Source organism: Colletotrichum costaricense, assembly GCF_030867565.1.
Source record: "Colletotrichum costaricense strain IMI 309622 chromosome Unknown Scaffold_4.1, whole genome shotgun sequence".
Taxonomy (NCBI): Eukaryota; Fungi; Ascomycota; class Sordariomycetes; order Glomerellales; family Glomerellaceae; genus Colletotrichum; species Colletotrichum costaricense.
This window is the reverse complement of record NW_026848233.1, coordinates 3,009,613-3,034,369: the sequence shown is the minus strand read 5'-3', so window position 1 is coordinate 3,034,369 and position 24,757 is coordinate 3,009,613. Positions and strand designations below refer to the sequence as shown.

The following is a 24,757-nucleotide window of genomic DNA, read 5'->3' as shown; positions in this document are numbered from 1 at the left end:
TTCATCCCGCATCTGCCTCACGGCAGAGGGGTAGATCTTGCCGTGTTGAGGATTGCAATGTCGGCTCAGGCTCTCCGTGTGATAGTACACTTGGAGATCACTCGTTTGGGGTTCAGTAGAGTAGTGAGTGTGCCTTCAAACATCTGGCGTGCCTCAGAGATGCGGGCGCCGTACATGCTAGTGCTATCGACAGGAACAGTAGCTGGGTGATCATTGCAGCTCTCGAATGTGTCTCCGAGTTTGCTGAGCCCAGAAGATGACGTTTATATCTCGCACTGGTCCTTGCCATCAAGAGAACCACTTTCGCGTCCATGCCGGAAAATGTGTACGATTGGCATTGAGTTTGAGTCGATCAGCTTCAAACGACTTTATCCAACACCCATGACTTCTTGGTCAGGCGAGGTGTAGCCAGGGGCTGCGACTCAGTTACTACGCCATATCAGAACAGGCGGCATTGCCACCAACTGTGATATGCCAACTCTCTTTTTGCAGATGCTTCGCCGTTGAGGCAATACAGCCTGAGCAAGTTAGAAGGCGGCAGTCTGTATCGTTAGTCTGACTTGACAAATAAATGCAGTGGCCGGAATCCGGGCAAGGTTTTGCGTGCCGACTGCGGATGAGTCAAAAGTTGCGGATCAGGATAATGTACGGTCATCCATGTATTTTAGGTAGTCATGGGCTTTCGAGGACTTACAAGGGCTGGGGTCAGGACCAGCCATGCGCAGCGCCTCGCTATAGGACCGGTAAAATGGAGGTGCACATGCAGTGTATCCGCATACCAGCAGTCGGAGAACTTGGACCCAGCCACTCGATCAGATTGGCGCAGACTCGAGCGCTGACAGAAATCAGGTAAAGGAGCAGCAGTTGCAGTGCCTTCGATATACGCTGTTATAGACGTTTTGGTCGATGGAGTGATATCAAACTGAAGTCGAGGCCCGAGGAACGCTTTCTGGCGCCAAGGGCGTCACGATGAGAAGGCCTTTCCTGGACCGGTTCAAGAAAGTACTGAATTCTTGGAGGACGCATTGCTTCCGACGTGATCTGGTTCGGCCGGTTAGAGCCTCGGCATCGTTTTCTTGTGCCGTCTTTTGATACCAAAATCCATTGTTGCAAGGATAGGTGTAGGCAAGGCCCTTGAAGGCCCCGTCAACTAAGCCGGGGTCCACCAGATGGGGCCTTCGATCCACGTCCCTCCCCTCAGAGGAATCCTCCATAGGTCTTTGCTGCCGCGGGCAGGGGACCGGAGGGCATACCATCACAGCGGAGCCTGACGTGCAGGATTGAGTGCGCAGCTCAATCTGAGGATATGAGCTCTGTGAAGATACTTGGTGTTCAATAGGTTTTTGCAACCGCTGGGAGCAAGGCGCAATAATGAAGTTCCCATATCCATGGCAAGAGAGAGCAGCTGGTCAACAGCGGCTGTTCAGCAGTGTCTCTCTCGCTGTTAACTTGCTGGTCTTCTCAAGCGATCGACGGAGAAAATGGTTCGATGTCGCGAACCATGACGCTTCGCTAGCTGGGACGGGTGATGGCCTTCAACGACCGGCAGCGTCCTCATTCCGCGGAACGAACGGGATGTGCGCCGCCGTCGGCTAGGACAGGGAACGATAGATGCGCAGCTGTGCCGTAGAACATATGCCAGAAGAGAGTGATGAGGGATGGGCGGTCTTGAGCACCAAAGCTGTTGTAACTTGTAAAGGCGGTAGCTCTCATTCTAGAACGTATCCGACAGCTGGTTGATGGGACGGTTCGGCCAAGACGATGGAATGCAGGCGGCAACAACAACCATGCAGCGTCGTACGTATGTGGCCGCGGAGGGAGGGAAGCTCAATGTGCCAAAGCTGCAGATTCGCTCCATTTCAGGACGAAAGGTTTGACAGAATGGCATAACGTGTCTTCAAGGGGAACCGAAGGTGCTGAAGTACGGACGGATGAAGGCGGGCGGCACTGGTAATGTGCAGCAGAGGAATGGAAAGAGGTACTCCGTAGAGGATGTAAGTAGACAAGGAAGATCCCTACCTTGGCACCCCGCCATCCGAACTGTTGCGTGATTATGTAATTTCGAGGAAATCACGAAGGTGCCTTATCCGAACCTTCTCTTCCTTGAATCAGAAAGAACGGTGCACAGAAATCAGAAAGTGCAAACTTGGAAGAGAGGCAACCAGGGATCGTGAGAGGCAAGAGGGAAACCTAAAAAGTCAATCTTTGGATTTCTCTGCAATTCTTCCTCACCAACTACTTGACTTAAGCTATCTTGGACTCGACCACACCTTAATCTGCCTCCGTCGATGCAAATTCGAAGTTTACGACATTTCGCCTGCTCTACTTTAGTTCTAACTACCAAATTCGCATGTCACTCAGCCTTTACCTTACCTCTTTACTTATTCAAACTGCGTTGAACTTTTATCGATGGAACATGTCGCCTCATTGGCCACACAAAGATGCTCAATCCTTCGACCGCCGAGCATCCGACTGGACCCCCCCTGGCAGGATTCTACGCACTCAACGAGGGCCACGAATCGGTGCTTCGTTGCGAATCTCGTGCGGAACTCGAACCTCAATTAGCCAACTACGTCGTTTCTCAGTGCCCTGCCCTGGTCAGAGGTCTCCTCTTTCTCACCGTCTATCTCCATATCCATTCTTCCTGCAACTCTGGCACATTCAACCAGGGCATTCATCGCCTCATCTTGGGTTCATTGTCCATCATCTGTCGCAATTCATCCGCGATTGTCCCGTCCCATCTGTCCCCTCGGAACCCTTGCACGCGAGATCATGGTACGGATACAGGCGCAGACAGAGTAGTTTTGCCCACGGCATCTTCCTTGTTCACCATACCTGCTCATTTCCTACCCTCCATCAAGAGCCATGCATCCCCGTTGCCACAACTGCCCCCCCCCCCCCCCCCTCCCGGCTCTCCCCTCCCCTCCTACCCCTCCCATTGACCCCTGTCGTGGTCCATTCTGTTCCGGGCCCTCACTCCCGGGTACCTCACCGACCATACCTTAACTGTCCACTTGGCTCAATATCCCAGTGGGCGCATGCGGCCGTTCCACAGAGAGCGAGAAACAGAGACAGAGAGGGAGGCAAACCTACATTTTTTCCTCTTGCGATTCGCCATCGTCATGTCTTCGTGCTCGCTCTCTTTACCTTCAGGCTCCTGACTAGCCTCACGACCCGGGACAGGTATAGCCCGTCACCGCAACCTGCGACACATGCAGGCGAGGCACTGCATCCATGACTATCATGTCGAAGCCCCATGCATGCCGATATCTGTCACCGCACTGATGCCATCCAGGCCGTCCCATCACCAGCCGCTAGTTCCCCATTTGCTCGTTGAGCCCCTCCATCTGTGCCATGCTTGGAGAGTTTCGGAAGTGGCTCAACAGGGCCCTGCCTAGTCACCGCAAAAGGCGAAAAGTTACTTCCATCCGCCGTCCCGTTTTCCACCTGTCCAGCATCGTCAACCAATGCCACGACGATTTCACGCCCAGTGCGTACAGCTGCTGCCCAAATGCGGACACGTCCTGGCCCGACATGCTTCGTTCCTTGCCGAACCATGTACACTACCGCCCGGTATTGCCTACCCATCCCTACTCTGTTCCCTTTCATATCTTCGCCTCGCAAGCCAGTACGATACCGGCCAAGGTTTGTGCTGCTGCCGAACGCTGAGGTGGCTCCGTCGCTAGATGTCTCTTGCATATGATTTCCCGAGATTACATGTACGAAGCTCTTAGCTTGGCTCCGATAACTGGTCGATGTTTGGTTGGGCGAACTTGGCCAACTCTCCCCATCATGGTCACCCTCGATAGGTATGCTCATGGCCCGTTGTCCATCCGTCTCCCCATTCACCCAAGATAGCCCCTTGCAACTTTGGTCTATCACCGATTGACACCACCATGAGCATCGTTCATCAGGACGTTCAGAGTGCCCGGGGGCCGGGCAAGCACGCAAGCCTATTTAAGGGGTGGTGGGGAGCAACGACCCCTCGCGCCAAAGTTTCTTCATAATTCCCTTTATCTTGAGTCTCCTGCTCTTCCGGTTATCATTTCATTCTGTCAAGTGATAATCTATTTCGCTCACCTCCATCTTCGCACGGGAATCGTATTAGCTTGGGTTTCTTACATCTTCATCCCACGAAATAACCCTGTCTATCCTCTTGTGGCCCCCCAATTACCCCCAAACTCCAAATACCAAAGCGAACCTATCAGTCCTCGAGACACCCCGCGCCGGTCCCCTCCCGTCCCTCATTCCCAGGACCCTCGCCCTCGTGTCTTTCAGCATATTTTGTGTTGTCGGCACCCCTCATCCGGCACTTGGGCCAATCCCACTCATCGAGCCCTCCCTATTAGGAAGTTAGGCCAAGCCCCCTTTGACACCCTAACCCATCATCCCACGCTTCACCCCACGCCGCCGGCGTCATTCAACTTCCATCATGGCCCCAGTCGCAACGGGTGAGATGGCACCAATGCACCTACCCGTCTACAAGTCAAAGTCTTGTTCGGTCACTGCGTCAGTCTTGTATGGTCCTCGAGACTTGCGATTGGTAAGTTCAACTTTCTTAGGCTCATGGTCATGGATTGTGACGTGGAGAATGTGGGCTCGTTCGTCACACGAGGGTTCCCCCACGTTGATCCTGTTGCATCCCTACACCTGAATGTGTCAAAAGCCGCCCCGCCTTGGACATGTTAATTCTAACGACACTCGTACCCCTTAGGAGACGAGGAGCATAGAAGAACCGGCCGCCGGGGAGCTGCAGATTGCCATCAAGCGGACCGGTATCTGCGGGTCTGATGTCAGCTACTACAAGAAGTTCGCCAACGGCGACCTCTGCGCGTGTCACCCCCTCTCCCTAGGCCACGAATCTTCGGGAGAGGTCGTCTCCATCGGGCCCCAGGTTACGGGCTTCAAGCTGGGTGACCGCGTCGCTCTCGAGGTCGGCGTCCCCTGCGGACAGTGCACCATCTGCCGTAAAGGCAGATATAATCTCTGCAAGAAGATGAAGTTCCGGTCTAGCGCCAAGAGCGTGCCCCATTACCAAGGAACCCTCCAGGAACGAATCAACCATCCGGCGGCGTGGTGCCACAAGATCCCCGACCACGTCTCCTACGAAGCGGCCGCCCTCCTCGAGCCGCTCTCTGTCGCCATTCACGCCGTCAACAGAGCCGCGCCGGAGCCCGGCTCAACGGCCTTGGTCATCGGCGCAGGAACCGTCGGACTTCTGACAGCCGCCATGGCGCGGCAAGCTGGCTGCTCCGAAGTTACCATCACCGACGTCGATGCCGGCCGCGTAAACTACGCCGTCGAAAAGGGCTTCGCCACCCACGGCCACGTCGTCAAGACCAACTCCGGCACCTCCACGCCAGCCGACCCGGGCGTCATGACGCCCGCCAGCATCTTCTCCGTCCAGAGCGTCCAGAGCAAATTCGACGGCGCGAAGTCCCTCGCCGCGGAAATCCTGGCCCTCACAAAGGTGCCCGAAGAACTCGACTCGGACGCCGAAGACGACGGCGTCGACGTCACCTTCGAGTGCACCGGCAAAGAGGTCTGCATGCACACCAGCCTGTACGCCACGCGGCCCGGCGGGAAAGTCATCATGGTCGGCATGGGCACGCCCGTGCAGACTCTGCCGCTGTCGGTCGCGCACCTGCGGGAGATTGATATCCTTGGCATCTTCCGGTACGCGAATACCTACCCGACGGGCGTCCGTCTGCTCTGCGCCAAGGGCAACGGCGGGCTTCCGCCTTTGGATGATATGGTTACGCACCGGTTCAAGGGGTTGCAGAACGCGTCAAAGGCGTTTGAGCTGGCGAGTCGGACGTTTGATGACGAGGGGAAGCTTGTGCTCAAGGTTGTTATCGAGGCTTGAGTCGGAGCCCCTCTTCTCTTGATGCGTAATTCCAAATTTGCATTTCTTTTTGGGGTTCGTGGTTTGCAAGTATGCAGGTTTGATTATAGATAGTACCATAGATTCTTTTCTTTCTTCTCCATTTACTATATTCTGGAAAGCAAGCGTTGGATAGTTTGACTAGGCAGTCATGATGATGATGAAGTTGATACCTACTTAGAGAGTAACAAGGATCGTTGGGTTTACCGGGACACAAAAAAAAAAAAGAGAAGAGAGCATAGGTAGGCTGCAGGCTGAAAATAAAAAACGGGTAGCATGATAAACTATGATATTGTGACATATGAAAAAAAGTCAAACAAGAAAATCAAAAGGGAGGAGAGGATTTATCTTTTTGAGATACATGAGGAAGGTACGTCAATGAAGGAAGGGGGCGCGGACGTGGGAAGGCGCCGGTGGCGGCGATTGTGATTAAACGTTAAGGTATGAGGCCCCGGTGGTCCAGTAGCTAAGGCAGTACCTTCCACATCCGGGACTACCCATGGATTAAATCTGAGCTCATGAAAATTCACTGATGGAGCTGGAACTGGAGGTTCAAGGAACCCACTGACATTGGTGTATCTTGACCAAAGAGTTTGTTATTTTTTCGAGGGTTTTTCATGCCCCTTGCAAGTGTCGTCATGTCTACATTATCCCCGAAACGCCTCCCCATGAATCCCAGATAGGCTGGTAATGCGCGCAACCGCCGCCATAAAAGACTCTTCGCTCCCTTGACTAGTCGTCGACCGTTATCCACTCTACATCATAATGTCTCCCGCGCCCGGGAGGTTGAAGCCGGGAGGGCCGTAGCTGGAGAAGTCGGCCGCCGCCGCACCGCCGCGGTTCCTGACACGTGCGGACTCGGCGATGCTGAACTTCTTGCCTAGGTCGCGCATGCCACTGATACTCTGCATGAGGTCGTTGAGACGTGACGTGATGGCGACCTCGTTCTCCTCGCAGAGTACCTCCTTTTCGAAGCCCTCCGCGTCAGAGGGAACAACGAGATCCAGCCGGTTCACGAGGGCTTGGATCTGGCGGAGGATGGTGTGAGATGGTGTAGTTTGTGCACCTGTGGTGGCGGATGCGGCGTCGGCTTGGTCCGCCCCGGCAAGGGGTTCGGCCGGCAGGCGCTCGAGGTAGGTTGTGATGAGGCGGATGCGGCCCTGAAGCATCTTGACGGCGTTCGCCTTGGCCGTGAGAGCGGCCACCATCTCTTCCTCTTCTGGAGACAGCTGGGCCTCTGTATCGTCGCCGTCTGCGCTGTCGGCAACGACGACGCGACGCTTGCCGCCCGACCCAACGAGCTGAACCTTGGGCTTCGCAGTCTCCTTGGGAGCTTCGACGGCGGTCGCGTTGCCGGCACCGCGCGCAACATGGTCCATGCTGATCATCTCAGCCTCGCCCGTCTCTACCGTGTATGGCAGCTCGCGGAAGCGTAGCTTGAGCTTTGATTCTCCGTCATCCATCTTCTTGTCCTCGCCCTCAGCCTCGGCAGCCCTCGGGTCGTCTACCTCATAGTTGGACTCATAGATGGTCATGGGCAGCTTGCCGCCCACGGAATGAGTAAAGACTTCCTCAGGGTGAAAGCCAAGGAGGAGAGCTGACTCGTTGAATTCGGAGAGGAGCTGGTGGTGGATCGGGAGGATGGTCGGTGTCGGGCCTGTCACTGCGAGTAGAGTGTACCAGCCGACCAGGTCTAGGCTTCGGTCCTTGTGAACTGTCTTCACTTAGGGAGTGTTAGTCCAACGAAGGCGTATAAAATGAACAATAGCTGAGCTTACTCTGCTCTAGTCTTGCGCCGAAGCGCCCGGAGTCCAGAAGGTAACCTCCTTCCACCTCAGGTGCCGGTATCGTGTGACAATCAAACGCATGTTCAACAGTGATCTCGCGACCATTCTGCTGGCCGAGAAGGGCGCCGACAATGGGTCCCTGCTGCGACCGCAGAGTATGACGGGTGATGTAGTCGGATATGGTGAGGAGGACCAGAGGGTGGAGGATTGCCTGGAGCTCCGAGGACTTTTGGTTCGAAATGAGAGGGTTCACGTCGGAGGAAGCCATGGCTGACGCTTCTCTGGCCGTCGCCACAGGATGTCGGATTTTCTACTCGATTGTTGAGACCATACGAGGCGGTCAAGGGAGGGACGATCTGGATCGAAGACCTTTTGCTTGGTGTTTGGTTAAGTCGGTGGCGCTTGCTGTTGTTGCTGCAGGTACAGTTGCAGATGTGTGGTTCGTCGCTCGGGGAAGGTGTCGGTGGTGGAGGTGAAGCTGCCTTGAGGCTGCCCCGCGATGTGAGGAAGGCATGGTCCACAGACGGAACGGGAGCTTAACATGACGAGAGGCTGAGGCAAACAGTCAAGCCACATGCTGACTGTTCCCGTCTGTGACCAATCAAAGCAAGGCGGGTAGCTTGGAGCTATGGTGGGGCCTACTTTGCTCACTGTAATTTTCATGAACCGAGGTGAGGTGTTCTGTACCTCTGGACCAATGTACCACTCTTCATAAAACAACATTCTTGGTGTAGACAGAATGAGCACTATTCATTACGATGAGGTTTCCTGTTCAGATTCATTCCAGCTTGGAGTAACTTGCACTATCATGGAGGCCAGGCTTGATGATGTCTTGTCATGTGCTGCCCATTTCAATCAGCGTCATTGACCCCTGCCTTGATAAGGTCATGAAGACACTAAATGAGTCCATGACTGGACAATGAAGCAAGTGCCTCAGATGAGAACGACCCCGGTCGCTTTCATTGTCCGAGCTTGTAACTTTATAGACAAGCAAGAGACCGACCCAATAGTCTCAACGTCTTTCACTTTTGAGCAGCATTGATGAGAGCGCTGGCAGCTCTGCGCACCTCCTTGAAGTCATGGTACCTTACTCACTTGGGCACCACATGCCGCCTTCCCTGCCAAGTGGCAATCTGCATCCTGGACCCGAGAAAAGTGGCATCAAGGTGCTTGTCAGGGTACGCAAAACATGGTGATTTTCCTCTTCTTTCTGCCAGGCACACCAGGCTGGGATGGAATCCCACCGTACCAAAGGGAACGACTCAAAGGCAAACTGTGCAACATGCCAACACTCTTCTCTTGGCTTCCTTCTTTGCTGTTCATGGCTCACTGTTACTGGATGTGCTCAGCTGCCCCCGTCAACTCCAACATGTACCCAGCAGAGCCCGTTGTTGGTTGGCACAGGGTTCAAATATGGATGCTTGGCCATTTTCTTATCAGCTAGCGGCGTTCCCTCATCTCATCGATGTCGCATCCGCTCCCGCTCCCGCATCCGCGAGACACACCCATCTCTCCCTCTTTTCCCCTCCATCACTGTCACTCTCTCATCGATATGGAAAGCTCCCACCACTATCTGGGCATGTTTCCCCCAGTCTATCCAACAGGGCTTGCACCATACCCACAACCTGTGATACCAGCGAAACGAGAGGATGACGACGTCCAATTCGTATCTTCCAATCCTGTCAAGAAGAGGAAGATCGATGGCTATTGGCTGGTCACGCCACATTCCACCACAGACTCACCGGCGGCGGGGACTCCCACCCCCATCAACAACCAGCCATCCGAGCCCGCCAAGCCAATCTCTCAGCCGGAACGACGGGGAAGCACGGGCATGGTCGATCACTCACCCACGGCCCGTTTGCCGGACGTTGACCCGATGAGAGGATGCTCCATGCCGACTCCAGAGAGGGCCTGTCATTCCGAATCATTCTGGACTGCACCGTCTACTGGACCACAGTGCTCACCACCGGTGTCTCCCAAATCACTTCCCGAACATATTTCGCCTTCCATACTCGGAATTGACAAGAATGATGGATCTGCACCTGTTTTCACGAGCGGAACCAACGAAACGGTGGCTGATGTTCCCGCGCCGATCCCGCCAGCTATGCTGTCGTCCATGACTTCACCTCATGTGTATCAAGCGCAACTACCAGGAGAACAAGGTACGCCGAGTCAGATGCAAGCAGAGACCGAGAACCACGCTGAGACTGCAAAGGAGACACCCACGGCTCCCTCAATTTCCACAGCTCCCATGCTAGCTGGTATCACTGACCTGGGCAAGATTAACTCTATGCCCGCATCAGAAGCAGACGGCACAATTATCTTGCAACAGACAGCTGAGTCTGGGCCAACGCTGAACCACTCCAATGCCGAGACGGAGTCGAAGAATGACCTTCGCGATCTCTTGGATCAGCAGGTACACCTTCACAGTTCCAAGATCAACGACCCCCCTTTCCCCTTCCATACCCATACTCATCAGAACATACATACGTCAAACCCGCTGAATGCCGATGTTCACAACACCGCTCATGGCGCGTCGGATATCCAGACCGGGGCTTGCGCTGATCGCCCTGCGTCGGGAGCAAAGGCACCATGCCGTCAATGTGTGGAGGCGAGGTTGAGGCAGCAGGCTGCCAACATGACAGTCAACTCAGGCTTGCCAAACGGCACAAATACATCTGCCCCTAGTCAGGCTCCCCTTCCGCCGTCGTCTCTGCAGCAACCTTGGACAAACCTCTTGGGACTCAATCCGTACCATAACGCGATGGCTGGGGCCATGTACAACCCGCTCTTGCAACAATCCTTGATGGCTGGACCAGCTGGTCACTTTGCAGTCCATCCGCAACAGCCGCATCTCGGTGCCGGGATTCCTCCCCAACAGCCGGCGGGACACATGTTCCATCTCGGACCTCCTTCGCCAGTCCCGCAAACACCGGCGTACGTCACGCAACAGCCGCCTACCCAAGCAGCCAAACCAGAAGCAGCAACCATCTCGAAACCTCAGTCAACCAGAGTCCCCGACACGCAACCGACGACCAAACACATCATTGTCGACATCGCAGACACATGCCTCAACATGTTCCCGTTCCAAGAGGTGGCGAAGCGACATAACCAACCGGAACAGAAGATACGGGACATATTTTCCGCCGTCATCCAGGTCCCGCTGCTCCGTTGTCCCACAGACAAGAGAAGGGCAGGCAAGCTAGGCACGGCCAGGGTCAAGGAGTTTACGCAGGCGAAGAAGGAAGTGCAGGCGCAGAAGGGGAACGCTGGCCAGCAGCAGATGAGGCAGGATTCACCAAACCAGAACCTGAGTCACATGCCATATATGCCTTCGGCGTGGGATGTTGCGCAGTTCATGGGCCCGAGCGATGTGCGGCTTGGGGCGTTGCCAAAGTATTCCCCGCCTTGGTGATGAAAGAGATGGATGTTCACCAAGAGGTCGCCTAGTTTATGGGAAGGGCAGTCTTTGATTCTTGTAGCTCATACCGAGGCTTAAGAGGGCATTTAGTGTAGGAGGCATCTTGAGGCTTTTGTATCTATACCCTCATTTGCAATTTCAGTCCAATTTTATTTTCTAATTCCTGACCCCGTCTCACTTCCAAGATCATTCCATGCATACCATCACAAATAACCTCACCATTTCATTCACAGGAAGGCAGACTAGGCCACTCGACATCCCCACCCGCCTTCTCTCTCACCAAACTCACCACAAAGTTCCGCTGGCGTAGCAGCCGCGTGTGCTCGAGCATGGCGCGCCGAGCCCGCCGCATGCCGTCCTCGTCACCGGCAGCATCGGCCCGCATGTACTCACCCATCAGGACGGCGTGCTCGGCCTCGTGCCGCGCGCGGTTCTGAGCGTAGCTTGCGGGGCGGTGGCAAGCGGAGCAGCTGTCGTTGAGGAAGACAGGCTGGAGCTGGGGTTTCTGCTGCTGCTGCTGGCAGTGTACGCTGTCGCAGTTGATTGAGTGAGTGAAAATTGTGTGGCCGCAGGACATTGTAGTTTGGATACCTTGACACATTTTGGTCTTTTTTTTGGAGGCGCGCTTCTTTACGTTTAGGAATTCTTGATCGATTGGAATTTGAAGCTACTGGTTCTCAGCTGGAGGGCATGGGCTATTTGTATCACTGTTATGGTTCTTCATTGTTCTTGTTCAGTTGGTTTCTGGAAGCTATTCGCAGTGCGTGTTCTTTGTTCCAGCTCACGAACTTGGATGTTGAACAGAATCCATTGTGCGAAAGCTTTACCGCTTTGTCTGAGCAGTGGCAGGAGCCTGAAGCTCGCAACTGGCAGAGGACCTCGTCGCGACCTCCCCTTGTGTAGTAGGGACGCAGGGATGAAGTCTTCCCCCCTGCGCGGCAAATCCCCATTTCGAACCACGGGATCCAACATCCCAAAGCCTAAAACGGTTACGTGGTAATTAACACGTCGGCGTTTCTAGCCGTCCAAACCTACAAACTCAATCTTGTTCATGGGTACGACAGATATCGTCCCTTGATAACCCGGCACACATCTCGCTTCCGCAAAGAGCGCAAGTTATTTTCCCGCTCCCAGATATCTCAACCGGCGGCGAGATTGATCTAGGCCGTTTGTGCCTATCAGCGAATAGGATCGCTTGCCGAAACAGCCCCATGAGAGTCAATATTTGCCCACCAATGAGCGGTGACGCGGTAGAAGCAACACAGTAAGGAGTACTCCATACCGGCTGGAGATTGCCGTCGGCCCGGCGCCTGTGGTTTTTGCGTGTTTTTGGGTGAGGGATGTTTGCGAAGCGTATTTCCGCCGTTTGTATGTATGCACATGGAATGATGCTCACAACGTCTAGTGAACTCGTCCTTGGGGGAGCTATGCGTTGAGGATATATCCCATGACGCGATGCAAATCCCCCCCTGTCTTGGGGAGCCTTCCATTTCTTGCTTTGACGGTGGAAGGTGTGTGGGGAAGAAGACATGATTTTGTTTCTGACCTGATGATCCGCATGCTAAGAAGCTCACATACGGGGCCTGGTGAGGTTGCAGCACACTATGCAGGCGTTGGTGTGTTCTACCGCAGACTGAAATCTACTCAGTGAGAGGGATCCGAAATCAAAAGGATGTCGAGTTCATCGAACTTACAAGATGCTACAAGCGCGAACCCGGTCTAGCCTACACCCAGGCTGCCGACCTAGACGGCTCCGGCTTCCTCGCCGTTTTTCGGCTAGAGTCTCACCCGGCCTCTTATTTCGGAGCACCGTGACTTGACGTCAAATGAAGATTTACCCCACGGAGCGGCGCTCTGATCTTTGGTGGGGATGCTCGGACCCGAGGATTCCGGACTCCGGTGTGAGACGGGAACACGGGTGGGTGGTCTCAACGAATGCTCGGGTACTACTAGCTCAGTGTCATTGACTTGCAGCTCGGCTCTGAATGACAATGTACAGAATGTGGGGTGGGTGTTTCCAAATGTGACGTTGGAGTTAACGTTGATGTTCCCCATGGGGAAAGCAAGAGTCATGAACCTGGTTTACTACATCATCAGAGTGAGGCCTCTTTCTCTGAATTTTCTGCTTCTTGAGGGGACATCGTGTCCGTGCCTGCATGAGATCTCCAATCAATCTTTCTTTAGGTAACGTTCCAGTAAACCCCGTCCGGTCTAAGAAGCCCACTCAGGGCCTAGAGGTGGCGCATGGTTGCCTTTGGTGATTCAATAAGGTCCATATCGCTCCCCCTCTCATGTTGTATGTTGTTTCACGCTGCCACGCCAGACCGCATGGAACGTGAACTACTCTTTCCTGGTCGCGTCAAATGTGGTCGCACATCAAAGGAAACCTCTCCTGTGGAGTGTTCACGGGGTGTATCGTCAATAGTTCAAGTGGCGTTCGAATTTTGTGCGAGCTTTTGATAAAGTTGAATGCTGTAATTTGCGATGGAAGGAGGTATCGAAAGGCATACTTTTTATCCATTACTAGGTAGTTATAGGACTTTTACCAGACGTTATCTCAGTTTCTGAGCCATCTCACCGGCCATGAAAGATCTCGATGCAACGCCAGATCCGACTACCGCAATATCCCGCCTTGGATCGGAGCCGTGTGCTGTCCGTACCTCCGAGACCCAATGTCACGTTCCATCGGAGACATCGGTGCGGCAACAGGGCATCCCACGGGTGCATGGATACAACAACGTCAGAAGAAAGAGGGCCGGAGCGGAGCCTCAGGGAAGATCCTTGTCATTGAGGACCGTGCCGGCGGGTGGCGCCGGATAAAGAAAGCTGGGGCAGACACAGGTTCCGTTTATCTCCTCTTTGGGGCGGATGAACGAATCACATTTCACGAATCCGACCTCAGGTCCTTAGACCAGGCACTCACTCACGCTATTGCCAGATTCCTTCCCCTCCCCTCAGCATGAATGTGGGATACACTTGAATTCCTCCTATTCCAGCGAGGGAGAAAAACTGGATAATGTGGAGAAGGAGATTGAGGATCCTCAGCTTATCTTCTCTTGTGCGATTTCCCCGCTCTGTCAAAACATGCTGTCACTATAACCTATTTGGTAACAAGAAGACAAGGGAAGCTTGTTGGTAATATGGTAATCTAGTGGAAAACTTTCGAAGATAGGAAGGGCGGGGCAAGCCAAGCTTTCTCAAGATATTCAACTTCAACGTTGCTATGTTTCCGTGCCTGTCTCCCTATCTCGATGCTGCCTCTGGAAGTACCAGGTGTCAAGGACATGTTACAGTAGTTATAAGTCAAAGAGGGTATTGGTCAAATCATCTTGCAATAAAAGAGACATGGTTAGCTCGGGTTTACAGCATACGAGGAGAAAAACAATCACCCTATCGATCAACGAGCCAGGATATCGACAATGGCTGCCGATGAACCTCGAGAGCTGCCTGACGATGCGTCACACACCGGAACCGGCGTCCAGCATGATCTCGAGGGTGGGAAGAACTCCAAGCTCATGAGGCTGTACTCGAATCCGTGGACACAGTAGGATCTGTCTAGAGTCCGACTACCCTCGTCGCAACAGCTAAAGTGTGCCCACAGAATCATCCTCATTAGCTTCATCTGTTTCTGTCTACCAGGAGTTAGTAACCCTTCCTCCGTGTGACTGAGAGATCACAAAATCCTGACGCAGAAACTCTTATACAGATGTATAACGCCCTCACCGGCCTAGGAGGTTCCGGCCAAGTCGACTCAACAGTAGCGGCCAACGCAACCGTTGCCCTCCTCTCGACGACGGCCGTGGCGTCCCTCTTCTTTGTGGGCCCAATCCTGTCACTCGTAGGCCCGAAGGTCGCTTTCCTCATCGGAGGCTGGACCTACGCCCTCTATAGTGGAAGTCTCTTGAGCTTCAACCGTATGTTCTCCCCCCCCTTCTCCCGTCTTTCCCCATTGACGAATACTCACAAAATGTGACCGCCCCAAAGACACCGCAAACGGAACCTTCGTTATCGCCTCTGGAGCCATCCTCGGCATCGGCTCCTCCTTCATATGGATCGTCCAGGGCGCCATAATGACAACCTACGTCCACGAGTCGCAAAAGGGCCGCGCCATCGCCGTCTTCTGGATCATCTTCAACCTCGGCGGCGGCGTCGGCAGCCTCGCCGCCTTTGGCCTGAACTTCTCCTCCACCACTGGCACCGTCAACGACGCGACGTACATCGCCCTCTTGGCCGTCATGCTCTTCGGCTGGGCCCTGGGCCTCTTCATCTGCTCCCCGAAACGCATCCGTCTCGCGCAGCTCAGCGCCGTGACCGAGGCGGAGGAGACTCGCAATCGCTCACACGCCTCCGCCTCCGGCTTCGCCGCCAGGGCCAAGGGCCTCGTGACCATGACGACCACGACGCTATGCACCTGGCGCGTCGCCTGCATGCTGCCCCTCTTCTTCTGCGCCAACGTCTTCTACTCGTACCAGCAGAACGAAGTCAACGGCATGACCTTCACCCTCCGCACCCGCTCCCTCAACGGCGCCCTCTACTGGCTCGCCCAAATGGTCGGCGGCCTCCTCATCGGCCTCCTCCTCGACCTGCCCGCGCTCGATCGCCCCGGGCGTGCCCGCCTCGGCTGGGCCGTCCTCTTCGTCACGGGTATGGCCATCTGGGGCGGCGGGTACCGGTTCCAGCGGTGGCAGGACGCGCGGCGGGCCCGGGGCCACGTGCAGGACGTCGACTACGCGCAGGGCGCGCCGGGCAGCGGCGCGAGGACGTCAGCCGCCGGACCCATGGTGCTGTATGTGCTGTACGGGGCCTACGATTCGCTGTGGCAGTCGTATTGCTACTGGCTCGTGGGCGCGCAGTCCAACTCGACGGGGCGGGCGGCGGTGCTGGTCGGCGCGTACAAGGCGTTCCAGGCGGCAGGCGGGGCCATGGCGTGGCGGATCAACGCCCAGCGGGCGAGCGCCATGGCACAGCTTGCGATGAATTGGGGGTTGAGCATGGGAGCTCTGGTGTTTGCCTTGCCTACTGTGTTGGCGGTGACGAAGAGCACTGGTGCTCTGGAGGAGTCTGGCGTAGGAGGGGTTGATGAGGAGGAAGCCGAGAAGGGGGCCCAGGGGAAGAAGGTAGAGGGACTGTAATGATCATGTGTTGGCAAGGAGAAAGGGAGATGTTCCATAGTATCCGCGTGTGAGTTTTCTTGGTTGTTGCTCTTTAGGTGTGCGATGTCTTGAGAGTGGGTGGTGAGATGAAGATAGTCATTATCTAGCTGAGCAAGGGAGACCTGCAAGGCGATCTCCAGTATGCAGATGATCACACTTGCATACCTAAGGACTTGCTTGTCGACCATCAGTACCCACGTCGAACTTCGTATAGTCTGAAGAGTGCTGTGCTGTGGGAGGTATTTCGCAGGCTGGCCGGACCCAGAGCGTACAGTAGCATATGAGAACCGAGGAGGAAGACGATCGATTCAAGCATGTGCGTAGTAACCCAGAAATTGTAAACTTTAGCTTTTCGTCGACCTTGGTAAACCCAGAGATGAGTTAGTCAGCTAACACCCCGAAGCTCGAACACAACCTACTGACGATGGTTTCCACCAAGGTTGAGGAAGATGGCAGTATTTAAACTCGCATCTAGCAACCCGATATCAGTAAGAACAGAGTTGGTATTCCGGCTCCAAATCATACCTGTCAAGCAGTGACTTTGCTGATCCCTGATCCCTACACACTCCAAACTGCTCACCATGAGCGACTCCTCCTCACTCGGAAGCTACATTCGAGCACGCCTTGCCTTGTGGTTGAAGATATGTTAGATTGATGATTTTGAATGGCTGGTATCGTAGACTTACATCAGGGCACCAGCCTCACCACTTCATCAGCAATCAGCCGAGGTGGTGGTGGTTGCTATTGAAGGATCTCGACCTCCACCAGCTTATCAATCCACTTGTGGCTGGGGGACAGATCCCTCTTCGAGCAAGAATAACTGAGGAATATTGGCATCATTCATCCCTCGACTGAGTTACCGGAAAGCACATACCTGTCTTGATCATAGGCCTAGAAGCCTTGCTACAAGAACCGGATACACCGGGCCGTAGCTCGATCGTCGACATAGAGGATCACCTCAAAGGTATCCTGGCCCGAATCAATACAGGGCAACCAAACACAAACGACTACCTGGAGCTCTTCGACACACTGCTCAACGATTAGATGCTGCTGATGCGTTCAGAAGATAAAACCTACCCAGCAATGCTGATGTGGCAACTAAGTGTGATGAACTCGATTCATTGGCCGTGGCTTTGGAAGGGTTGAAAGGGGGGGATCAACTAGTCTACTGGACCTGAAGAATGAGTACACAAACAAGCTAAAAAAAACCATTGGGAGAATAGGAACTGACTTGGAAGATGCAGACCTCGCTTGAGTAAGTAGTAATGTATCCTATTACTGCGCTCAATCGTTATTTAGGTCGTCAACCTAAGCTGCAGTTCGGATAGTGGGGCAGCCGATCATGAGCGATTGCTTTTTGGCTTCTTTGCAGTATTTCTTTTCATTTGCTTTGTCCCAGTTTGAAGCGTGGCTTCTTGTCTCGATTGGGCGCAAAGGAGATCCTGGTGTGGAGCGGCCGGTGGTCTGAATCGAATCCAGGTACTGACAGCGCTCGAGTGGGATGAGCCCGAGACTCAAGCCTCTGACCGGCAAAGGCCAAGTCAATCGTGGTTGAGAAATCGCCGGAGTCGGTAGCCGGCCGTGAGTAAGTCCTTAGGCCGGGTGGCAACAAGCATCGCATGCCTGCCATGCTTGTTGCCTGGTGAAGAATCTCGGCGTCTTTCTCAACTTGCGCAACCCCATCTCCACCCCATCCCGGATGGTGGAGGTTGAACTCCCCAACCAATATGGCACTTTCGCTAGTGACAGGATGATCCGAATCTGTCAATAATTTTGACATGGAGATGGATTGCTTGTTGTAGATGTTATGAATCGTTATCTCGCCGCAGGATGTATTGAGAAACAAGGAAGCTACCGAGCTATAGTGGTCGTTATCATGTTCCCGCCAATCGATCCTCTAGTCGCTTGGATCGATCGACTGGGTAACATAAAAACCGACAAGCTTGACTGGAACAGGGTCTTCTATCGTTTTCGGGTTGTCTTTTTCCAAAAGCTCTCTTGCTGGGAGATACTCAATGTTATAGCCTGGACATGATTTCCAAGCGAACTCTGATGGAGGGTCTTGGATGGTAACGACGTCTGGCGGAGGATTCACGTGTGGAATGTGGTCGACGAGGTAAACCATACGGGCGGGAGAGCGTTTGAGGTTCACCTGAATTAGGTCCAGGTTGTTGGCGTAGTCCGAGTCGGAATCGGATGCAGATGCCTCGTCATCCTGCGCCTCGTGCTGGCGAGCACTTGATGACGAGGTCGAGACCTCATTATCTGGCTAAATACTCGTTAGACACTTTTACCACTGTACGCGCTGCAACTGAGGAAATTCGCACTAAACTTACCTTCTCTTTCTGTGAAGTTCGTTTCTTATGCCCCTTTCTCTTCTTGCGAGTATGCCCCATTCCAGCGAACCTCAACGCTGAAGACGGCCGACAATGTGACGATGGTGAATAGATAAAACCAAGCCTAAAAGGCGTCAGTAAGCAATCGGCTCATCCCGGGATGCTTAGGCATACTAACCCAGGAGAAGATTCTCCACTTCACCAGAGCGAGACGTGTTGCGGGCCTTCATCGGGAGTTATGAATACGGTCCGAGAGCGGTGAAGGGAAGACCGGTGGAAGGAAGGGCTAGGAAATAGGTAAACAGATGGAGTGCGAAGCAAAGAAAGAATATGGCGTTGGAGCACCCGTGGGACGTCATGGGACATCCGCATCGCTCCCCGAAGCAGACGGTACCCCCTGGATAAGACCGACCTTTGGTGATGCAAACAAAACCAAGAGGTACCGTGGTCGAGGAGCAGCTTATAGGAGAATTATACTGAACGGAAGGTTCGGCATAAGGAAAGCGGAGGGCAAAAGGGCAAAGGCCATTCATTGGCATGACTGAGCCAGCCCGGTTACTTCCTGTTAGTCTTCTGCTTTACACAAAGGACATCGGATTTCAACCCGATAGCCTCTACACTTCTGATGATCTTGTAAAATAATTTCAATCGTTCAATTAGGAATGCGTCACCACATTAGGATCTTGATCAAGCGGAGGTTCCGAGACTTGACAGTGCGATGGAGCGGGACCCGCTCCGGGAGCCCGGGCGGCGGCTGCGGCGCTCTTATCGATAAGGGGGCCGTCTGCCGGCCCGTCCCAAATCAGTCTAGTGAGGGGCACCCCCACCAAAAAATTCGTCTTCACCGGTGAGGGTTGGCCAAGTTAGCTGGGTGCAGTGACAATCTGACTGCCAAAAGTCTTGCTCCTAAACATTTGTCTACAGGTCGAGCCTCTTCGCAAGAAAGAAAAGGAAAAAAACCACCACTTACTCAATACACCCTTTCCTCACAACGCCATATCTCAAGATGGGAAAGAAGAGAGAGAGAGACGAGGCCAAGCCTGCGGAGGATGTCAAGATGGCCGATGAGAGCTCCGACGATGAGGTGAGAGACGAATCACTATCGTTCCCACACCAGAGACCATCCTACTCACTGAGAAAACAAGGACTTTGACGTTGTCAACGTCGATTTCGAGTGGTTCAACTTCGACCCCGAGGTCGACTTCCAGGGCACCAAGACGCTCCTGCGCCAGCTGCTCGACGTCGACTCCACGCTCTTTGACATCTCAGGCCTCGCCGACCTCATCCTGTCCCAGCCCACCATCGGCTCGACAGTCAAGGTCGACGGCAAGGAGAACGACGCCTACGCGCTCATGACGGCGCTCAACGTCCAAGAGCACAGCCAAAAGCCCGCCATGGCGGATCTCGCCAAATACATGATTGAAAAGTCGCAGGCTAACCCGGCCCTCGCCGCCGCCGTCCCGCGGGTGCTCAACGACAGCGGCGCGCAGGTGGGCCTGGTGCTGACGGAGCGGCTCATCAACATGCCCTCGGAGATCGCGCCGCCCATGTACCGCATGCTCGTCGACGAGATCGAGGCCGCGGTCGAGGACAAGGAGCCCTACGAGTTCACGCACTACCTGATCCTGTCCAAGACGTACCAGGAGATCGAGTCGACACTCACCGAGACGGAGAGGAAGGGGAAGAAGGCCAAGGCGGACACGGCGCTGTGGCACTTCCACCCCGAGGACGAGGTGTTTGTGAAGCACGCGGTGGCCCACGGCTCCTTCCAGTTCACGAATGAGGAGAAGGCGGTGGCGGACAGCAAGCGCGCGTTCCAGGAGATGGGTGTCAAGTCGCACGGCCACCTCATCTTGATTGAGGCTAGCAAGTGGGAGGGTGCAGTGCAGGCGGTGGAGCAATACCTGAGCGCATCTCAATAGAAGGAGGGAATCCCCCCTAAAAAGAAGCAATATGATTTTAAGCAATTGTCTTTCATTTCGTAGTCTATTCTACAGGCTCTAATCTCTGCATGAGGTACTCGACCTCAACATCCTTGGTCAGGGGTATCACAAAGTCTTTGTACATGGCCACCACAGCATCGGCGTCAATCTTGGCCTGGTTCTCCGGGCCTGCTCCAATGGAAGGGTCGGTTCCGTAGGTCAACACCTTGAGCCTAAGGCGCTCGAGGACCTTCTTCTCCACGGCGGCGTTAGTGATGGCCTCGGCGATGCCCTCGCGGTCCTCGGCCTTGATGAGCTTTGTGTACTTTTCCGGATCGGACTGGAACTTGGACTCGGCGACAAACTTGCCAAAGTGTATCCTACGGGAGAGGGCCTGGAGGCAGGCAATATCGCAGGTAGCCGAGGAGCCGTAGTTCTCCTGGGACTCGCCGCGGTCCTCGCGGCCGAAATCGGGGCAGAGTGCGGGGAGGAACTTGTCCACGTAAAAGTCCTTGATCTGGTTGTTGACGTTGACGTCGTTGGGGTGCAGGATGCGCGGGTAGTGTAGGGGCTTGAGGATCTGCTTCTGGACGGCTGAGGGGAAGAAGGGGTACTCGTCGGGAGAGTCGTATCGGCGGATGATGGACTGCAGCTTCTCCTGTTCGCAAAGGTACCAGTCCATGAAGCTCAGTTCGCTGTTTGGTATGTTGAGCGCTCCGGGGACATAAATCGTTTTATTACGGGCAAACTGGGCACGCTCGATAAGGTGAAAAGTGATGGTATCTTCGAGACGACTGTGTGTTCGTTGGTATTAGTTGTCAGTCAACAAATAGCGTTGGATGTTGGAGGGGGAACCGACATCAACTGGTAGCGAATGCGGGACAGATCCAACGCCTTGGAGGGGTCCGATAGGTCAATGAGAGAGTCCATTTCGTCGTCAATTGATTGAAAGCCGGTTGGATATTGGTAGACCAGTCCCTGGGAGTGATGCTGGTGCGCAGAAGGAGTTTGGACGACGGGTTGGGGCGGGTAACGCATTCGGACTGCTTATTGTCGGGTCGTAAAGGGGAAAAAGCTTGACGGTCGTGAGGATTTGGCTGGGTGCGGGCGGGTGACAACCGAGGCCGATGACGCTCCCAGCGAAAAGGGACAAGTCCCCGGCGGGCACTCCAGAACAGAAAAAAAAAAAAAAAACTCGTCCCAACGCAGCACAAGCGCGAGGCTGCCCGTCTCCGACCCCCAGTGCACTGCACCTGCAGGTCGCTGCCCCCAAGAGATCGGGTGGCTTAAGCGGGCACCAATCAGTGGCCCCTGCCATCCTTCACAGTTGAAGTGGCCCCCCCAAATCTTGCAGCCTCGTACGTCGTTAGCGTGCCCAGGTGTCCCGTGTGCCCGTGTGCCCCGTGCAGGGAGCTTCTCGGGTGTTTAGCGCGTCATCCAGAACAGGAGGCGTCCCCAACCGGGTTCTTGCCGGGATCACTGCTTGGAGTGTGGATACGTATCTGATTCTCGACCGAGACGACAAAACTCGACCCGGTCGACAAGAAGCACAAACCCGGAGCGAGCTGTTCCCACAACGCCCAGCTGCGAAATCACCACCTTTTCTCTTTTTCCGCCCCGTTCGTCCTCCCTCGCCTCCTCCCCCTTTGTGCCACTCATTGTCGCGCGCATCGGACGGGAGAGCACACGTACGCATGGCCGCCTCGGATCACGACCAGTATGGCTTCCACGACGATGCGGCCGCCGGAGACGACCAATCCGTCTTGTCTGTAAGTTGATCTTTGCCACTCGCGTGACCACTTTGTCCGTCGTAACTTGGATGATTGACCAAAGTGTCGTATCGGTGCCTAGACTCGCGGTATAGAAGCATTCGGGCGCAAGGTCACGACAACAGCAAGCCATTTGATGGGTCCTCTGTCCGAGCAAGGGAACAGTAATCATCACCACTACCATGGCGCCCTGGCCGAGGTTCACAAGCAGCTCCGGCGGCCAACTATCCAACGAAGCATGTTTTCCATGGCAAAAACGACGCCGACAGACATGGTTCGGTCCAAGCTGTCCACGACGGAGATCCAGCATCGCGCCCTGACATATTTACCCGACGAACTGCTAGCGAACATTCCCGAGAGTGACAATTCCTACTCCCTCTTCCAGGGTTTCAAAGCGAGCTTCCCGGACCTGACCGAAGAAGGTAGGAAGCACCGACGGCGGGTATCGAGGGGCAGGAAGCTTTTGGAGGATACGGAAAACACTGCCGGCACACCGCAAGCGCTGCACAATCTGAAAAAAGACAAGGCCTCGATGATGCACGAGCTCGAGATGCTGGGTGTTCGGAAAAACATGGCAAGTAGTGAGATCCGTGACATCGACAACAAAATTGCCAATCTGCACGGTATGCGCCGGATCATCCTGGACAGACTGGCCAACTTGGAGCAGGAGGAAACATTGCTGGAACATGACCGTGAGTTGCACAACCATCTGAGCTCTTAGGTGACTTGCTCGGTACTGACTAGCTCCAGTCATGGATGTCGAGACACGGTTAGAAGACGCTCAGGAGCTTGTCGACGAAGCCGAGTCGATTGCGATAAACACACCTACGAAGACCGAGGAAGACCTGGCTGGTGAGGATGACTCTGGTTTCATGTCACAGTCGGTGTACGAGAAGCTCCCAACAACAGCTGGCACACCTGCATCAAAGGCAAAGAAAAGAGTGGTCCGCCGGAAATCGATGCCAATCTTGCACGAGCATTTTGAAGCAGGCACGGCTATTAGGGAAATTCGCGCGCACCAGGATACGATTACGGCTCTCGACTTTGACGCACCCTTCGGAACAATGGTGACTTCGGCCATGGACGACTCGATCAGGGTCTGGGATCTTAATGCTGGACGATGCATCGGTTTGCTGGATGGGCATACGGCCTCAGTTCGCACACTGCAGGTTGACGACAACTTCCTCGCGACCGGTGGCATGGACGCAACGATTCGACTTTGGGACTTGAGCAAGGCACACTACGACCCCCACGGAAGCCAGTACGGAAGGGACGAAGATGAAGATGGCATCGCATTTGAGAACCCCGACGATGGACCGGTTGAGCCTCCTGAAGGAAGCATGAGAGATTGCCACCTCTACACCCTGCAATCCCACGTTGACGAAATCACGGCACTCCACTTCAGAAACGATACGCTCGTGTCCGGCTCGGCAGACAAGACATTGCGACAGTGGGATCTCGAAAAGGGCCGATGCGTTCAGACTCTGGACGTTATGTGGGCTGCAGCGCAGGCGTCCGCGTCTCTCGGCAGTGAAAGCTCCTGGAGGCAGACGAACCGGGCACCCGCGCAGCAAGCCGATTTCATCGGTGCCCTCCAAGTCTTCGAGACTGCTCTTGCCTGCGGTACTGCCGACGGCATGGTTCGGTTGTGGGATTTGCGAAGCGGACAGGTTCACCGAAGCTTAGTGGGACACACAGGACCGGTGACGTGCTTGCAATTCGATGACGTTCACCTTGTGACTGGCAGCATGGACAGGAGCATCAGAGTGAGTTTGGTCCTGCTTCATTCAACCTAGGGCATTGCTAATCATCAACAGATCTGGGATCTCCGTACAGGATCTATCTACGATGCCTACGCGTACGACAACGCTATCACAAGCATGATGTTTGATGAGCGGAGAATCGTCAGCGCAGCGGGCGAGGACGTTGTAAAGGTGTACGATAAGGTGGAAGGCCGCCAATGGGACTGCGGTGCGGGCATCTCTGATGCCGAGGAGGGCAAGACGCCTGCCGTTGTGGAGCGTGTACGTGTCAAGGACGGCTACCTGGTGGAGGGACGACAGGACGGTATTGTAGGAGTATGGACATGTTAGAGTATACAGAACCCCCTTTCAACAGAGCGAATACAACGCGATTATGACACAGGCAGAGGATGGGAAAGCAATGCAACGCTGAGGAGATGTGATGAGGTGACCCGGGTATATTGACATTTAGACATAGCAATGCTAAAGTCTAAAACCCCCTTTTTCGACTCTGAGAACGCAGCCGTTGAAGCCATGTAGCTACGTATGTAGGGGTGTTCATCCGACATGCTCCCGAGCTAAAATGCAGGACGTAATTGCCATATCAGACGGAGGGAGACCCGCTCAACCAAACATCTCCAACTTTTTTTTTTTCTCGTACCTTTGCATCAATTACCCACGCCAAAACCCACCAGACTTAATCCAGCATCCGGCTTCCATGAGAGCCTTTTATACCATCACCA

At 54.5% G+C, this 24,757-nt stretch overlaps 11 protein-coding genes across 11 annotated transcripts; 6 read left to right on the top strand and 5 right to left on the bottom strand.

Moving 5' to 3' along the window:
• Positions 1–65: 65 nt before the first annotated feature.
• On the bottom strand, positions 66–1,403 carry CCOS01_05062 (uncharacterized protein; the record flags this gene model as incomplete). Its single annotated transcript, XM_060453243.1, has 4 exons — positions 66–202; positions 431–518; positions 695–885; positions 1,007–1,403. Coding segments are annotated over 4 exons (813 nt in total), but the record flags the coding sequence as incomplete, so codon positions are not given.
• A 3,029-nt stretch (positions 1,404–4,432) lies between these two features.
• On the top strand, positions 4,433–5,866 carry CCOS01_05061 (alcohol dehydrogenase GroES-like domain-containing protein; the record flags this gene model as incomplete). Its single annotated transcript, XM_060453242.1, has 2 exons — positions 4,433–4,543; positions 4,715–5,866. 2 exons carry the CDS (start codon positions 4,433–4,435, stop codon positions 5,864–5,866), a joined length of 1,263 nt encoding a protein of 420 aa, XP_060317200.1.
• Positions 5,867–6,639: 773 nt separating this feature from the next.
• Positions 6,640–7,939, bottom strand: CCOS01_05060 (signalosome subunit; the record flags this gene model as incomplete). Its single annotated transcript, XM_060453241.1, has 2 exons — positions 6,640–7,607; positions 7,663–7,939. The coding sequence occupies 2 exons, from the start codon at positions 7,937–7,939 to the stop codon at positions 6,640–6,642; spliced, it is 1,245 nt and encodes a 414-aa protein (XP_060317199.1).
• A 1,284-nt stretch (positions 7,940–9,223) lies between these two features.
• Positions 9,224–11,086, top strand: CCOS01_05059 (uncharacterized protein; the record flags this gene model as incomplete). The annotated part of the gene is made up of 1 exon (XM_060453240.1): positions 9,224–11,086. One exon carries the CDS (start codon positions 9,224–9,226, stop codon positions 11,084–11,086), a length of 1,863 nt encoding a protein of 620 aa, XP_060317198.1.
• A 229-nt stretch (positions 11,087–11,315) lies between these two features.
• CCOS01_05058 (uncharacterized protein) lies at positions 11,316–11,669 on the bottom strand (the record flags this gene model as incomplete). The annotated part of the gene is made up of 1 exon (XM_060453239.1): positions 11,316–11,669. The coding sequence occupies one exon, from the start codon at positions 11,667–11,669 to the stop codon at positions 11,316–11,318; it is 354 nt and encodes a 117-aa protein (XP_060317197.1).
• A 1,667-nt stretch (positions 11,670–13,336) lies between these two features.
• Positions 13,337–13,552, top strand: CCOS01_05057 (uncharacterized protein; the record flags this gene model as incomplete). The annotated part of the gene is made up of 1 exon (XM_060453238.1): positions 13,337–13,552. The coding sequence occupies one exon, from the start codon at positions 13,337–13,339 to the stop codon at positions 13,550–13,552; it is 216 nt and encodes a 71-aa protein (XP_060317196.1).
• A 959-nt stretch (positions 13,553–14,511) lies between these two features.
• CCOS01_05056 (uncharacterized protein) lies at positions 14,512–16,224 on the top strand (the record flags this gene model as incomplete). The annotated part of the gene is made up of 4 exons (XM_060453237.1): positions 14,512–14,636; positions 14,694–14,733; positions 14,799–15,006; positions 15,077–16,224. 4 exons carry the CDS (start codon positions 14,512–14,514, stop codon positions 16,222–16,224), a joined length of 1,521 nt encoding a protein of 506 aa, XP_060317195.1.
• A 1,918-nt stretch (positions 16,225–18,142) lies between these two features.
• On the bottom strand, positions 18,143–18,641 carry CCOS01_05055 (uncharacterized protein; the record flags this gene model as incomplete). The annotated part of the gene is made up of 2 exons (XM_060453236.1): positions 18,143–18,514; positions 18,582–18,641. The coding sequence occupies 2 exons, from the start codon at positions 18,639–18,641 to the stop codon at positions 18,143–18,145; spliced, it is 432 nt and encodes a 143-aa protein (XP_060317194.1).
• Positions 18,642–19,587: 946 nt separating this feature from the next.
• Positions 19,588–20,503, top strand: CCOS01_05054 (uncharacterized protein; the record flags this gene model as incomplete). The annotated part of the gene is made up of 2 exons (XM_060453235.1): positions 19,588–19,665; positions 19,727–20,503. The coding sequence occupies 2 exons, from the start codon at positions 19,588–19,590 to the stop codon at positions 20,501–20,503; spliced, it is 855 nt and encodes a 284-aa protein (XP_060317193.1).
• Positions 20,504–20,567: 64 nt separating this feature from the next.
• CCOS01_05053 (chorismate mutase) lies at positions 20,568–21,541 on the bottom strand (the record flags this gene model as incomplete). The annotated part of the gene is made up of 2 exons (XM_060453234.1): positions 20,568–21,297; positions 21,363–21,541. The coding sequence occupies 2 exons, from the start codon at positions 21,539–21,541 to the stop codon at positions 20,568–20,570; spliced, it is 909 nt and encodes a 302-aa protein (XP_060317192.1).
• Positions 21,542–22,197: 656 nt separating this feature from the next.
• CCOS01_05052 (mitochondrial division protein 1) lies at positions 22,198–24,365 on the top strand (the record flags this gene model as incomplete). Its single annotated transcript, XM_060453233.1, has 4 exons — positions 22,198–22,272; positions 22,355–22,964; positions 23,023–24,038; positions 24,090–24,365. The coding sequence occupies 4 exons, from the start codon at positions 22,198–22,200 to the stop codon at positions 24,363–24,365; spliced, it is 1,977 nt and encodes a 658-aa protein (XP_060317191.1).
• Between the last annotated feature and the right edge of the window lie 392 nt (positions 24,366–24,757).